Genomic DNA, 17,085 nt, shown 5'->3' with positions numbered 1-17,085 from the left:
TCCTGCTTAATTACTACTAATGAACTTATTCGGAAACAAATAAGCTTGACATAATCCCAATCGATTATTTTAAGAATAAGATGTGGTACATATGTATTTCATTAAAATCATCTAACGCGGCGTTAACAGTTTCGTCTGACCACTAGTGGGTTTCTCTGACAATGAGTATGGACTTGACTTAGTAAATTAACATCATTTTCGATTACGACAACTGTTGAAGAGTTTTTTGTATTTGTGCTTTGGGATCTCTTTAAGCGATTTGCAAATCATTACATTCGTCATAAAAGAACCGTTATGAACAAAAAAAGAGATATATCAAAGCCAAATCAACAAATGCATTCTAATCAACACACCATACTCGTCTTCAATAAACACAATTAATTTGATTGAACGTTCAAGAATCTCAAGCGCTGAATAATATGTAGCTAATTACCCAACAAGATATCAAATACTGACGATATTAGATATATTATAATTACTGACAGTAAATGTTATTATTATAGTGGATTGAATGATTAACAACACTAAGGGCGTGTAGGTAAGAAATATAATAGGTCTATAGGATCTATCTATTTAAATTCACTCATTTGTTTATTGATTGATGTTTCGTTTTCACTACATTTGTATAATTATCGATAAAAATACTGGTATTTATATAATACTAGTTCGGTCTCGGTAGCAATGGCGTAAAAATGGCTCACAACATTAATGAAATTCACGTAAGTAGACGCACGACTCGCTATTGGAAAACCGTTCGAATATGGAAATTTGAACTAAAAAGTTAACCCCGCTATCGCCCAAAAACTAAAGTCAACAACGACGAAGTAAGGCGACAGTGGAAGCAGACCAAATTAAATCTACCGCCGAGTTATCAGCAGCTTTCAACGTAAGTATCAAAATAATATTGGTCCATTTGCGTCAAATTGGCAAGGTATAAAAAACTTCATAAGTGAGTGCCGCATCAATCGAAAGATCGCCAGCACGACAAACGCGTTTTGATATCCCTTGCCCTGCTTCACATACACAGAAATGAAGAGATTTTGGAAAAATGACTATAATATAGCTTCACCACATAGTATAAAACAAAGTCGCTTTCTCTGTCCCTACATCTGTCTGTCCCTATGTATGCTTAAATCTTTAAAACTACGCTTCGGATTTTGATGCGGTTTTTTTTAATAGATAGAGTGATTGAAGAGGAAGGTTTACATATATAATAACATTCATTAAATAGTGGAGAAATAAATAATAAATTACAATTTCCGAAGCGAAGCGAGGGCGGGTCGCTACTTATTTATAATACACGGCAACTTTATAGGTAAATATCTAATATTTACGCAGACGGTATTGTTATAATATTGTATTTAATAGTTGCTGTTAGAGTTCTATATTGCTGAAGGTATATTTGCATGGTTGTAAACGTTGTATGTTAGGATCTTAGGTTTCCAATTACTATTATTAAAGTGAATTTTCATATTGGGTTTAGGTATTTGGTGAGCTTACGCTTGATTATAATAAGCAATGAGTGGTTAACGTTCTTGGATATTGTTTGTTCGTGCTACAATATTATTTGGGCTTTCACTTCGTGTGTCGTGGTAGGCGTTTATGGACTATATTACACTTCTTATTCTACCTTTTGTTTGAATCCAACATTTAGGTAATATCGGACTTGAAAGTAATAGATATGAATTAATGGGATGTTTGATTTAGTAAGCGAGATAAAGATAATAACGACAAACAAAGAATATCGGTATAAAGCCATAAAACATTAAGAACATTTTAAAACGACGTGGTTCGACGATATCTTCAATAAGACGAATACGTGAATCCAATTAGCCCAGGAGTATCACTTTGACAATACAATTCTATGTATGCAATATCAACATCATAACTTAAACCGACGAATTTACAACCACACATTTCAATCTCATTCCAACATAATATATTAGATAATACGAAACTGCATAATGGCTTCTGTTAATAACCTTATTAATTGACGGACGGATGATATTCGCGAATTAGTCTAATGTTATGATACCGTCAAAGGGAAACATTAATACTGGCGCTATTGAATGGCGTTATATTAATAATTATATCATCCTGAGATTATTTTGTCACCACATAATTTTGAGTATAAAGGCTATTTCTGCTGTAAAACCTTAGTGTATTCCAACTTACAGAGTAGAAAGATGTTCAAATTACTAAAGCTAAGAATGGGATGTGTCGAGAGTTTGAGTTTCAATTCGATTTTTTAGCATCATGGTACCTGTGACAAGAAAAGAGTTAAAAATGTACTCTGAGGAGCACTTGTTTGCATATAAAGCAAAATTTCTTGCTACTATCTGAATCAAAAGCACCTATAGTGCATTTCATGAGAAAAAAATTCATTCGCCTCTAAAATGAAGTCGTCTTCTGTACTTTCTAAGCGCAAAGATATAGACTTTCTTCAAGCGGAATTTAAAAAGATTCCTCGACAGTAAGTAGTGACTTGACGACGTATATGAGCAATGCTGATCACTCGTCGTCAGTTGGGCTATAAGTTAAAAAAATTACCCAACACCTCGGAAGGCAATCAAAAGAAGAATTTGCTAACACTAGCCCTGTCAAGAGCAGTGCTTCGCAGAATCTACCACTGGTTCGGAATCCCGACCCACTGAGAAAGTCCGACGAGAAACTCAGTGGGCTGTGTCTATGGGTTAGTTCACTTGTCAAACTCTTAGTCGTAATCTTCGATGAGTTTGACGAGGACGGAGACCGATGCTTGAGGGTCCTAAAAGCAGAGAGAGAGTATCTGCGAGATCCGATAAAACATGTTTCGGGCGATGGCTGCTTCACGTTGCCTCGTTGTGGTCAGATAAGTTCTGGTATAGTACTCGGAGAATGCGACTGCCCATTCACCACTGAATCCCTTAGTCACCTTTTCGAAGAGATGAGGTGGTAGCATTTTAGGCTGGAACTACATGCCCATAAGGCTGTAGATTTATCCACCACCCTGCCTATTTCTGCCGTGAAGCAGTAATGCGTTTCGGTTTGAAGGGTGGGGCAGCCGTTGTAACTATACTTGAGACCTTAAAACTTATATCTCAAGGTAGGTGGCGCATTTACGTTGTGGATGTCTATGGGCTCCAGTAACCACTTAACACCAGGTGGGCTGTGAGCTCGTCCACCCATCTAAGCAATAAAAAATAAAAACTTTTTTCTGAGATGGGCCCGGAGGCCTTTCCAGCTTAACCAAAATCTTTACCAAAATCGACGATTTATGTAAGCATTAATGCCCGTTCGTCGTTTATGAAAATAAATTGTTCAGGTTCAAAATTATACTGCATAATCATTACACTCATATATATTTTATCAATTAAATTTTAATAATTAATCGAAATTTAAATAGTTAAGTATAGAATTCTCGTAAAACTAAAAAAGAACCTAGTTAGTACGTTATAGCTTGCTGATGAAACTTTCTTGAGTTCAGACTGAAGATAATACTTACAAAGTTTCTACCTGCAGATGATTAAATTTAATTAAGATTCTCACGTTCTGTTCATGAAGGTTTTGCTAATGAAAAAAAAAAAAAAACACGAGCTCAAATGAATTCACTTTGTATTACGTGTTTAGTTTTTCGTTACGCTTAATTTCTGAGATATAGTGAATTTGGTACGAACAAAGTAGAAACAAAATTAACTAGAAGCATCGAGAATTTGTTCGACAGACGATTTGGGTTTTTGTTTTTTTGTGTACCTGAAAATATTAGATTGGATTAAGTATACACATATTTCTACTATAACGGGAATAATTCATAAAATACAATATTATTACTCGTATATTTTTTCATATCTCACAGTATAATTAAACATGAAATTAATGCCAGAAATACATAGTAGGTAGTAGGTTTTTTTTTTTTTTTTTTTTTTTTTTTTTTTTTTTTTTTTTTTTTTTTTTTTTTTTTTTTTTTTTTTTTTTTTTTTTTTTTTTTTTTTTTTTTGGTCATGAGGAAATCGCCCGACTTCCGCCCTCCACTGGGGAGACACATTATTTCATTGGTACTTTATTTTGTATCATTTCAATGGTCGATTTCTTTACTTTTGAAACTGATAAAAGTAGATAAATAAAATTCTGAATAAACAGTGAAGGACCATGATGAATATTCTCTGTAGTTTCTTTGCTCTGCTACCAATCCCCCGCACCCCTACGGTAGCAATAGCTACTTTCCCTAGTAAAAAAGTTGAAATCACGTAAGCACCCAACACCAGAACGTGGGATAGAAGAACCTGATTATGTTTTAACCTCCACAAAAATAAGTGGGCCATAAAAACATGATTCTGGATTAAAGTACGCAAAATTTTACGCCGGTACTTGAACGTCATGGGTTATGAAAGATAAACAACGTAGAAAGGTTTTTTATATAACAAAAATAAAGATTTATATACAGGATTTATATTTAAAACGATGCTTTGCGGTGGGAATGTGTGCAAGTATGCGACAATGACACATCATGCGGCCATAAACTGCAGAATAGCGATGTCAAGTGTGCAGTAGCTTCAGTAGCACAGTCATTGAAACCTACAGAAAGTATTTTTCATTAAATTAATTAAAGTTTAATAAAACCTTGGCTGGTGGTAGGGCGTTTTATTAGCTTCCACGGATAGGTACCACCACCCTGTCTATTTCTGCCGTCAAACAGTAGTGTGATTCGGTTTGAAGGATGGGGCAACTGTTGTAGTATAAAACTGAAACATAGAATTCATGTCTCATGTTCAGTGGCAGCATTTCCGTTGTTGATGTCTATTTAACACCAAATGAGCCGTGAGCTCGTCTTCCTAACTAGGCAGTCGCAAAGCAATCTAAACGTTTTGCCTTTGATCTTTGAAGCTTAGGTAAATTAGAACACTGCTTGTGATTATACTTTATGAGGGTACCCGTTGAAGAAACGTCAACAATATCTTTCACTGATTTGTATGGTAAATAGTATTGATTTATTAATCTAAGTAAAAATATTTAATTAATTCCTATTTGGTGTACCCGCGGCTTATAGCCAAGATAGCTAACTGAACTGAATACCCACCGGCCATTGACCTTATGAGCTTGACAGTTTTCTTCGTGTTACATTGCGTGTAGTGTGGTTGTGTTGCGTGTAGTTTTTTCTACAACACTTATGTCGACGTCGATTTGGGTTAAGTTACTGCATACGAAGCATTTAATTGTATTTCTAAGCAATTTTTTGATTTAAATGAGATGTGTGTACCAAAAAAAATAAGGAAGTAAAAATGATGATGCCGTATTGAATTCATCGTATAGTGTTTTTATAAAAAAACGCTCAAAGTTTCTATTTGACATATATCTTGATTGTATCTTAAAATTTGCAGATACCTTATATCATACATGAGAGGGACTACTTGTTAAACATTTTAGTTGTTATTAAAATTTGACACTATACATAAGAAACAAATTTAATATGAAATAAGTGTAAGAACACTACAACAATCCATATTTTTATTCTCAAATATTCGATGAATGAAACGTATCGTATGTTCATATTGAGTTCTCTGAAATATATTTGCACTCTGCAGTGCCATTTCGGTAAAGTATATTAAATTACAGGTAATAAAAACTCATACAATGGATGATAAAACTGCATGCAGTCGCTCCACCGGCGAGCCCGTGAGGTAGTTACGTTTATTTTGACAACTCTGTGATTTTATGCGTTATTAAATTTAATAGGATTCAAGCGAAACCTTAAATAGTCTCGGTGCCATTTTGCGATATCGTACCAGCTATTAGCGTTATAAGGAACAGTGTTTACGCTCTAAGTGTTACGAATTGTTCGTCACGATCTTTCGCTGTTTTAGTTAGACTAGAGGTCCCGCAGTAGTCGAAATTCGACTATAATTAATTGGAATTGTAAGTTTGTACACTATTATGATTGTATTTTATACTTCTATAATCACAAATTTCGCCAAGACCGCACTATAAAAAATATTAACAAAGGCAAACAATATTTAATCTATTCTCAATTTGACAACAGACGTCAAGAACAAAAGTTTGACAATAAATAGTATGCATGCGTGTGTGCGTCAAATACACGGTATGTAGTGTGTGTAATGTTTTCTTTATTGATTTAATGTATCTTTTATGCATTATTTAAAAAAAATATTAGCATTGTGCACTTCTTCTCTATATTCTCTATAAGCGTGGAAAATTTCATACTCCTCCGTCCGCGCAATTTTCGTAAAAAGGGACACAAAGTTTTTGCTTCACGTATTAATATATAGATAACCAAAGGTTCTTTTGAGGCGTTTCAAGAAATCATTTGTTACAGTAACACGTTATAGATAGTAGTAAGATTTGGAAATTATTCGAATTCACTAGGCCACTGAGTCATTATAATTAAGTATCGCCATCCTGCCTGATTGTATCACGAAGTTGTTGAAGTTCATGTGGGCTGTGAACTACTCCACCTATTTACTGGTGGTAGGACCTCTTGTGAGTCCGCGCGGGTGAGTACCACCACCTTGCCTATTTCTGCCGTGAAGCAGTAATGCGTTTCGGTTTGAAGGGTGGGGCAACCGTTTTAACTATACTTGAGACCTTAGAGCTTATATCTCAAGATGGGTGGCGCATTTGCGTTGTGTTGCGTCTCCATTAACCAATTAACACCAGGTGGGCTAGGAGCTCGTAAGTAGTGAGCTCATCCGTTGTTGCAGTGTTTCTGATACAGCATATCAGTCTAACTCTATATAATAATATGAAATTAATAAAAAAAATTAACAGTTAATTAAAATTTCCTTACTTAATAACATCGAAATCGAATCATTCTAAGCCTTTTAATTTATTCAACGAACTTACGAAATTCGCGAGATAAAATTAATATTTTCTATGAGACCCTCGTATATTCTGCAGCCAGGGAACCCGTTCAAAGACTTTAGATTACACAAGTTTTCAAATTAGATCGAATTATACATCACAAAGTCGGATGCTTCACGAGTTTCGTCTCAGAACATCAATAAATTCAAAGAGAGCAAATATCTCGATCTAACGAAATTACGTTCAGCTTAATCGTTTCTGAATGGTAGTTCATTTTAAACAATCTCGTGTTGAATCGTAACGTGTATTTAAAACTAAACTGATCTATTTATTATGTAAAGTTATCCTAATACTCCAAAGTGATTTGTTAGAAAATTGCAGTTTCTAATTCCAATGCGGCCTATTTTATATATTAATTGGACTGACTACAGTAATGTTCTTCGATGATCGAAGCCAATCTACAAAAAAAGGTGGATGATGACTTTGATGAGCCTGACTTTCTTGAATGCATTAGACTAACCTTTTTTTTTTTTGTTCAGGAGGAGATCGCCGGACTTCCGCCCTGGATGGAAGGCGGGGCATGACAGGGTCGAACTGACTAAAGCCTCCTGTCGTTCAACAACCAACGTCCAAACCTCGCATATGAGATAGAACTAATTAAAAGGCAAAGGGGGGAAGTGAAGCGTTTAGTGCGGAGCACATCTCTCCCATCAACCTCCCCCACGGGACGCCAGACCGGCGGTCGTCGGCGCCACGACCACCAGCCCTCTCAGTCGGCAGGCTATCCGAAGCCCGCCTAGATGGCGCCGGTTAGAGTGAGTGTTAGAATAGCCGAGCCTTGAAACGATGCAGAACCTACAAATGCGTTGCATTTACTTAATGTTGATCCCAAGTAGGTAGTGTTTTTTTTTTATTGCATACAGGGAGAATGAGCTCACAGCCCACCTGGTGTTAAACAGTTACCGGAGCCCACAGACAAGTATAGTTACGACGGCTGCCCCACCCTTTAAACCGAAACGTATAACTGCTTCACGGCAGAAATAGGCAGGGAGGTGGTACGTACCCGTGCGGACTCACAAGAGGTCCTATCACCAGCAATTTCACAAATTATAATTTTGCGGGTTTGATTTTTATTACACCATGTTATTCCTTCATCGTGGAAGCCAATCGTGAATATCTGTAATCTACATATCTGTTAAATACGTATTTCATTAGAAATATTGTGTACACAGTATGCTGTACGACCCAAAAAGTATACAGAAATGTAGAATAGCAATTAAAGCATTGCAAAGCAAAACAAAACATGTGAATCCGGTTTGGTTCTCTCCAATTTTATCGACTTACCATAAATCATCGACAATCAAAATTTTCAAAGGGCATCACTAAGCGCAATGGCTGTAGGCGAAGCTCGCACGAATTACATGAAACATCATTCATTCCACAGCTTGCACCTATCGCTCGTTTAGGAGATTTGTATGAAACATTATTGCATTGAGTTATAGAATATCCATGCATGCGCTGGACGCAACGTTGACGAATAAATAATGAATTTCAAATGAAATGAGAATGATTTTTCTTTTTAAAAAAAGAAAAAAAAAAATGTTTACTACAAGAATTTATTGGCTGTATTTCTGTGATTCTAGAGCTGATTTGCAAATTCTACAATTCCTTAAGAGGTGATTGATGTTAAATAGGCGAAACCATCATAATATTCAAATCCTTAAACAGGTATGTAATCTTGCATTCTTATCCTTAAATTATATGATGACAAATTTACTTTTGGTGTGTGGTATCTAGTTGTTTGTAAGCTACCTATGACAGTAAAATAAAAAGAGCTTCCTATATTTAGATTGTCACACTATTTGATTTAACTCAACGTTCTTTACCCAATTGAAAATTACCCATGTTGAAGTGTAAATAAGATATCCTATACTCTTGTAGTGATGATAGCATAACTGAAACTTTTTTTTGTTGAAAATATGTAATTACCTAGTGTTACTAAGCAAATTCCACGATATCCCTTAATGTTTACAATTTATTCGATCGTAAAACACCTTCTCGGCATTCTGTAGGCATTAATCTTCGACACTTCAATATCCCGTGGAGGTGTTATCAAGTATCCTTGGTGCAGGCTTACAGAGTGCAAGTCAAGATTACAGCCCATTCATCACAACCTATCGCTTTCAATCAATGCCTGTAAAACATAATTTTATAGAATTGAAAGCCACAATATAACAATTTGTGAATTAATAATATTTTACTGAAATATTTACATGTACCAGTCGCTAAGCTGCGTGGGGGCTGAAAGATCTATGAATTATACAAATGTGGTATAGACCTCAAATCTTCAGCGGGATGGATATAATATGCTCTGCGTACACCCTGTCCCGCCGTCTCAACAGCTCCGACTGGGCTCCGGCCCGGTCCGGGGTAGGGCGCCAAATGTGAGCGGTTTTAGTTTTTAGTGAGGTTCAACTCTCGTATGTGGCGATTTTCTCCTTTGGAAAAAAAAGACCTCAAGTCTTAAGGTGCGTCTCGTGTTATTATCTCTATGGACTACAGTAACCACTCTACGCCAGGACCGTGAGCTCCTGCAACCGTCACAGTATTAATTATTAGTAATCATGCAAATTAAGATACAATGTTTTTTCATGTTTGATCACTACGATTATAAGAAAATATAAAAGGAGATTGAATTATTCTTAAAAGGAAAGTTTATAATTAGTGTTATAAGTGTTGATAAGAATTAATTAGAGTTACCTTTATTTTCACTGTCAAACAAAACTCATGGTATGAGTCTGGGTGATATTTTAGTAACCTCAATGGGTTATTCAAGCTACACCAACGTGTAGACGAGGTCACGGGGCTCAGTCTGGCGACTTTGCTAACACTAACCCTAGCAAGAGCAGTGCGTCGCTACCTACCACCGAATCGGAATTGCGACCTACTGGCGTGAAATTCAATGTGCTGGTTCTGTGAGTAAATTTTTACGACGACCCCTTCGTCGGAATTGACGGGTTTGACGAGAACGGTGACCGGTGCTTTGAATGCCTAAAACCGATACTAGATAGCGATAATGAACCGGGAGGATCCGAAGTGACGTGTTTATATGATGGATGGTGTATCTATGTTTACCCGTATTATGTATATTTAAAAAAAAGATTAGTGTAGTTTTGGTTTAAGCATATTTGAATTTTACTAATCTTATTTCACTTCATAACTTTATGGAACTATTACGTTCAGCGCACGAGCGACTTTCCAAGATTAATTTCTTAATTTCAGTTATTTCAAAGCGCACACGAAATTCAAGTGTTAACGCTCAACGCCGTGGAGGAGAGAATTTAGTAATTTCCTTAATAGTCTTCCTACTGTTTATTGTTTTATTGTACCGAACCTACAACGTGTAATTTTCTTGGTATAATTTTAGATTACTTTATGTTAAAGAAGGGTATCCATTTACTAGAGTTTTATTTGTTTTCTTAAAGTGTATTAGGCTTGAGTTTTTTTTAAGTCCATCGCAGAGTTTTTCATTTCAAGTTAAGACCCAAAAGTTTTTATAATTTCTAATAAAGTTTTATTTCCAAACTACCTCTTCTACCTACTATTATCACAAAACATATAAGGATTTAACATACGTACCAATAATTTATTTAATTCAATACCAGTTTTTAATGTTTTTCTGTTTTTCAGAACCAGTCAGAACCAATTTCAAACATAACAGCTTACCAAAGAGATTTAAAATGGGGTAGTTATATAAAATTTTAAAGTCTCTGCTGAAAACATCTCGATTAAATTCTCTTTGACTCGTTACAAAATGACACGTACCAGTTGTTACTTTGTTTGGAATAATGTTTTTTGTCATTTTATTCATTCATATTCAAAGCTTTACAATAAACTTTAATATATCAAAACAAAACAGGGAAATTTGTGAGTATTCTGAAACAAAATATACAACAACAAACATAAGAGAATACAACAAAAAGTTTACCGATGATGAACTCAACAAAGCTTTTGATGAGAATTTTAAATTACATAAAGGGAAAAAAGAAAAATCCCTAGATGGATCCCAGGAGGCTCTGCAAAGAAAATCAAGGGATGCGGCGAATACGAGTAACGAAGGCTTGGAATGTTTGTCGTGCTATGCGGACGGGATTTCCGCTACAGATGAGAATTGTTATAAGGGATCAGGGTAAGTAAATATGTTAATTAACTTTTTCTTAATACAAAGCCCTAGTCTTGTTTTCATTGTTTGTTTTGATACCACCAAGCTAACAATCAGTGTCTAACAAATAATTTTTTTTTTCTGAAGAAATGAATTTGGTACACACAATGTTGAATCTGCAGTTGTGTACTCAACTTTAGTCACTGGTCACTAGATGTATATTAAATAATATACGTTATTTATAAGCTAACTAGCTGTACCCCCCGCCGCTTCGCTGGGCATTTAAAATTAACATTATTATTTCTTACCCCCACAAAGATTCACATCATTAACGCCTCCGCAACTAGTGTAGGGAGTCCAACACTCATATAAATATTAGCCTATCCATTAAGTACATGTATTTTCTAGATGGATACCAAGTTTCAAATCAATCGGATGCATGGTTCAGTAGTTGTAACGGAACATCCGTAAAAACCACTACAGATTTATATATTAGTATAGATAATAAAATTATCTCTGAAAATAGTGACTGTACCGAAACGATTATTCCACTTTGCTCCAATTGAACGCAATTTTAATGTTTTAGCGTAATAATTATTTTTTATACTAGATTAATTTCTTCCAAAATTAGATTTTACTTGACAATTTGGTGTTTTATTCCTTTAATACATTTTTTTAAGGGTTTCGACACAAAAATGTTTGGATGCCGAAAAGTGCTATATCGAACTTCACCCTTTATACATAAAAAGGGGATGTGTATTACCTGGATCGCTAAATAGAACGTTTGTATGCAAATGTCCTTTATGTAACGATAAGCCTTCGTACGACCCCGCCTATTACGAATATACGAAACTTAGCGATTGGGAATATGATAACGAGCGCCTTAAGAAGCCTCTGATGTCGGTAAGCCTTATGTGTAAGGTTTGCGAAACTAAAGGGGTGAATAACTTTTTAGATAATATCTGTAAAAGTGGTCTAAGGTCAGTCTCCTAGCAGTGTTATTGGTAAATTTGAATTTATAACGGATAATTAAATAAACACGTAAATATTTTTAGAACCAAGTCTAAGGTTTGTGCTCGTGGTCAATACTGTTTTATCAACATCGACGAGCAAACAGATTTTGTGTCAAGAGGATGTATAAGTGAACCCGTCTACAACAAGTTTTATAAATTTTGTGATGAATCAAATTGTAATAAAATACCATTTCATAATATCAAACGACATAATCCCTATCTGAAAACTTTACAGATGACAAGGATATCAAGCCAATTTTCGTCTTCCGTAGGCACTTCTAATCTAATTTTTATTTATTTCATTGTTCTAGAAATATTTTAATGTAATAACTATTATTAATAAATTTAATGTAGAAAAATATAAAACTATACGGAATAAATACTATTTAGTATATTTTACAAAATGACGTTTGCCTTTCTTGTAGATTGCTTAGAAATTCTTACGTGTCATACACACATCGCTGTTGGCAACAACTTGTTTTAAAAACATAAATAAATCTTATCATGTAGTACTAGCATGAAAATAAGTGGGATTAGCATTGTTTTAACTATTTTCGCATTCCGAACAAGTACAGGGAAGTCACAGAATAACAATAAATATTTACCGTCGTTTAGAATACATGCTGAAGAATCAGAACATTATGATGGTGTAAAATCTCATAAAGATAACGAAAGCAGTAATCTAGTAGCTTTCTTAGTGGAAAATGTTAAAAGGATTTTTGACGATTTACACGAAACTACTTCAATAATAGATAGATCATTTGAAAAATTAGATACACTCTCGGAGGTACAAACACAAACTCTAAATCATGATGATGAAAATGAAGATGAAAATATTAATGTTGAGAAATCTTCTGAGGCTACAACATATAACACTAAAATTGCTGGTAAAGTTGATGAAGCATATAATAAAGTTACAAAAAGAAGAAAAGTCAATGATGCTACTACAATAAATTATCAGATACATTTATCACGCGATTTAATGTATCACAAAACTTCATCTCTAGCTGAGCAACTAACGAATCGTGCTGAGAATAATACAAATTGTAACTTGTTGTATGAAACGCAATTAGAAAGATTTGCACATCGACGTCGATCGTGTATCGCATGTGATAATATAATGGCAAAAGATTGTAGTGACCCCAAGAATAAACTGTGAGTAAATAAATACTTACTTACTTTCAAAAAGCAAGTAATTTCATTAAAACCCAGTTATTGAAGTCTAACCGGGTTAAAAAAGGTAATGATAGTTCCGTTTAGAATAACAGAGCAGGTTTTTTTGCATCATAAATATTTATATTTGCCTCTCTATTTTAGATTCCGATTACAATTCATTCATTACATATTTTTAATTGAACATTTCTTGAAACAATATAGAGTAAGCGCCGCATTCCAAAAATTTTTGCTAATTTATAATTTTAATAGTTTATTTAAAATATAATAAACGTACTGTCGTTTTTAAAGAACAATTTTATGTTTCAGTGTGCCTTCTATTTTATGCGAACGTGAAGACGATTTGTGTTATTCAATGCACACTCCATTTGGAATTATCGATCGTGGATGTTTCAATGTGAATTACAATATTAGCACCTATGTCTGTTCCTGCAATCTTTGTAACTACATATCCATTTCTGAAATGCCATATATTTTCTCCAGCAAGCGCGATTGGGTCGATAATGTTGTTGAGCTCTCACGTACGATACGATTTAGAAAATCGGTTTTTAAAGATATGTCTTGCTTGAGATGTGAAGTTAACGTGACCACCGAAAGAGGAGATATGCTCGATAGCGCAAATTGCTTGGAAGGTAACGTGTAGGTATTTTACACTTATTTTCGTTTAAAAAATAGAAATTAATTATTCGGTTATATTCACAATTAGGCATATTTAAGTCTAACAATATATGAATGAAACACAGACAATTATCAGAATGGCGTAGGCCAAAAGGCAGTAGACATTGACTGCGGCAACGAAGTACTTAAAATGTTTTATTCTAATAGATAATTTATTGAGGAAAATTGAATACAGATACACCGAACATTTACGAACTCTTTTAATATTTACAATATTTCAGAGGTTTATTACCCAGAGAAATATGCGGCGAAGACGAAATATGTGTTGTGAAATCAATTAGAAGTCAAGGCTATATTTGGAGAGGTTGTGCTAAGTCTCCACTGTACAATTACTGGTGGAAATACTGTGACAGTGATCTTTGTAACTATGACAGCATAACATCTATTTATGACTTTTTGTAGCTATATCACTAATTGGCTATTGTATATGTATATTAATTTCAAATATTATCGTGTCCACATTTTTTTATATAAATAATTTAAATAAATAATTATAAAATTATTTATTCCCATTTACCTTTATAAAAGTTCGCAAGTGCGGAAAGTGGAATATTTAAACGATTCTTAGAAATATTTTTCAGAGTAAATGAGCTTTAACCTTTAAGAAAACGTTGCGTTTCAGAATTGGCAAGCCTTCGAGTTAAGCGTCTCTATCCGTAATCTAATTGAATTTCACGGTCGTGGATGTTCCCCTTTGAAGGATTCCATCTGGTGGAAACCCGTGGGCACGAGTATTTGAAAACGCTAAGCCGTTGAACCAGAATCGTGGAGATGTATCGCAGTTCGATTTTACAGTTAAATGAATCGCGGTTATGAAATAAAGGTATTTTGTATGCAATTTGAAGATGTAAACATTTTTAGGCGATACGGAAATAAATACCTAAAAACACGGTAGGTAGGTGGACGGTAGGTAGGTCGGACGGATTAAAAATCAAAGTAAATATTAAAAGTGATTTTTTTATCATAAACTCGAATCACTTATATTGATGGTTTTTTAGTTGAAGTTGAATTCAAGGTGCTACAGTATTTTTTATTTTAACTTATTTCCATAGGACTTTTAGTTTTGCCGGAAAAAAACGTTTTTTACCCTTAACCCTTAACACTTAATGCGTTGAACGTGAGCTACATGGAAGCCGGGGGGGGGGGGTGTTAGGTTTTATTTTAGTTATGGAATTTCTTGATTCGGTCGCCGCGCTCAAAGCCCGCGATAAAGGCAATGCAATAGTTTAAAATATGGAAAATCTCGGATGGCTGGCAATTTCCTTTCTTTAGGTCGAATCCTCGAGGGATACTCGATGCGTCCAACGTTAGTCTACAACGTGGTTGCTTTTTAAATGTTATCTTTTACAAAATACCCTATGATACTAGCTTATTATCATATTTTAAATTTTAGTAAACTTTTCTCTATTATATTCACAAGTTGAACAATTACTTTTGAATGCAGATGAGCAAACAGCCCAATTAATGGTGAGTAGTCGCTCATCACTCGATTGGAAACTCATTTAAAGAAGCACATTCATATTGTGAGCAATGAGCTTGTCTGCTCATTCGAAAGTAATACAGACAAACCTTTATTGTTATTGTTTTTTGCTTATCAACTTTTATTTTATTTATCGAAAAAAAAACAGTATTTTTTTATGATAGCTAAACATATCGAAATACGTACTAAGTTACACAGCAAAACAATAAACACACTTTCATTGTACGATATTAAAATCAGCTCTGCATTTAAAACTTCCAAATTGATTTCAAAGTGTTATGAAAACTAGCTTTTTACCTGGCACGAGCTTCCATAGGCTTGGATTCTTGCCAAAATGTCGAGAACTTACAGCTCGCTACAAAAATAAAGATTTTTTGCTTAAGATATCACCACAGTATTGTGACGACGATATTTACGGTGCAAAGAGTATACATACTTAACTGGCGGTAGGACCTCTTGTGAGTCCGCACGGGTAGGTACCACCACCCTGCCTATTTCTGCCGTGAAGCAGTAATGCGTTTCGGTTTGAAGGGTGGGGCAGCCGTTGTAACTATAATTGAGACCTTAGAACTTATATCTCAAGATGGGTGGCGCATTTACGTTGTAGATGTCTATGGGCTCCAGTAACCACTTAACACCAGGTGGGCTGTGAGCTCGTCCACTCATCTAAGCAATAAAAAAACATATATTTAAAGACATCGGTGCTAAATAACACCTGGCGGGTGTTAAATTCATTTTCCTATGTAAACCCCGTTAAAAACTCAAGAAAATCACTCATTTATCTGGTGCGTGATTTTATCAACGCTCTTCAAGTAAAGTTTCAAATGAGTCCTCTGGCAATAATGGCGGCTTGCACTTATGCTCTCCGTAAGCGAGGGTAACCACCAATCATGTTGTTGACTACATGGTCGTCTGCTTTCTAAAGCAATAAAAACAATTATTCTCGGGCACTTTACACAAAAACAAAATTTACAAAACAATTTTACTAATATGTAAACAGTTTGTTAGATATAGTAAGTACACTTTACCGAACGTTCTGTAATTATAGCAGTAATCCTGTTTTAAAAAAACAGTCGAACTATATAAAAACCACAATAACCACATCTCGAATTCAAAGCGATGATTTCTCGCCCTTACTAGATTTTATAATAACAGTGTTTCCTTTGCCGTGTATGGTATTACTGTGGGCAGTGCAACCAAAGAATATGAGAGCTAGAACGATAAAGAAGTAAGTGCATACATCAGAAAGTGAATTCTATCATCGTATCGTAATACTGTGATAATTCGTAACCAGCCACTCGTTGCGGCTCAAGCGACGTGTTGTAAGCCCGCACGGGTAGGTACCCCGCCTGCATTCTCGCTCACGACTCGGTCGTGCGCGGACGTGCTTTCCGATCCGTGGCCCGCTTGCGAGCTGCGTCTCTGAACTCACAGTTGTGCTCGACAGTGTAGTGACCGTGAATACATCGTGCGTACAATTCGGTAGTGCGGACGTGCCGATCCGTTGGTCGCTTGCGATTTGCGTCTCGGAGTCCATTTTTGTGCGCTAAAGTTTTGTAACCGCGAACCCACCCTTACCAACTGCCTTTTTCAAGGCAAAACCAATCGCTACGTTCAGGCTTCCTGTGGCACTCACAGGCTAGCGATTTCCTAACCCTTCCCAAAACAACAGTCTTTTTCAAGACTAGACCCCCGCTCGCGATTCTGCCTGCTGTAGCACTATACAGCCCGAGCGGGTTCCTTTCCTTTTCCCCGCCGATTGCCGTTTTCACGGCATAGGCATT

At 35.4% G+C, this 17,085-nt stretch overlaps 2 protein-coding genes across 2 annotated transcripts; both read left to right on the top strand.

Annotated features, from left to right (window-relative positions):
• The first annotated feature begins 10,503 nt into the window (after positions 1 to 10,503).
• On the top strand, positions 10,504 to 12,292 carry LOC149500127 (uncharacterized). Its single transcript, XM_089737646.1, has 3 exons — positions 10,504 to 10,984; positions 11,638 to 11,937; positions 12,013 to 12,292. The coding sequence occupies exons 1-3, from the start codon at positions 10,644 to 10,646 to the stop codon at positions 12,290 to 12,292; spliced, it is 921 nt and encodes a 306-aa protein (XP_089593772.1). The 5' UTR covers positions 10,504 to 10,643.
• A 139-nt stretch (positions 12,293 to 12,431) lies between these two features.
• LOC114250760 (uncharacterized) lies at positions 12,432 to 14,223 on the top strand. Its single transcript, XM_028184753.2, has 3 exons — positions 12,432 to 13,125; positions 13,453 to 13,782; positions 14,043 to 14,223. The coding sequence occupies exons 1-3, from the start codon at positions 12,488 to 12,490 to the stop codon at positions 14,221 to 14,223; spliced, it is 1,149 nt and encodes a 382-aa protein (XP_028040554.2). The 5' UTR covers positions 12,432 to 12,487.
• Positions 14,224 to 17,085: the final 2,862 nt, after the last annotated feature.

Source organism: Bombyx mandarina, chromosome 23 (assembly GCF_030267445.1).
Source record: "Bombyx mandarina strain Sakado chromosome 23, ASM3026744v2".
Lineage (NCBI taxonomy): Eukaryota > Metazoa > Arthropoda > Insecta > Lepidoptera > Bombycidae > Bombyx > Bombyx mandarina.
Note: the sequence above shows the minus strand (reverse complement) of the source record. Positions and strands in the feature narration are given on the sequence as shown.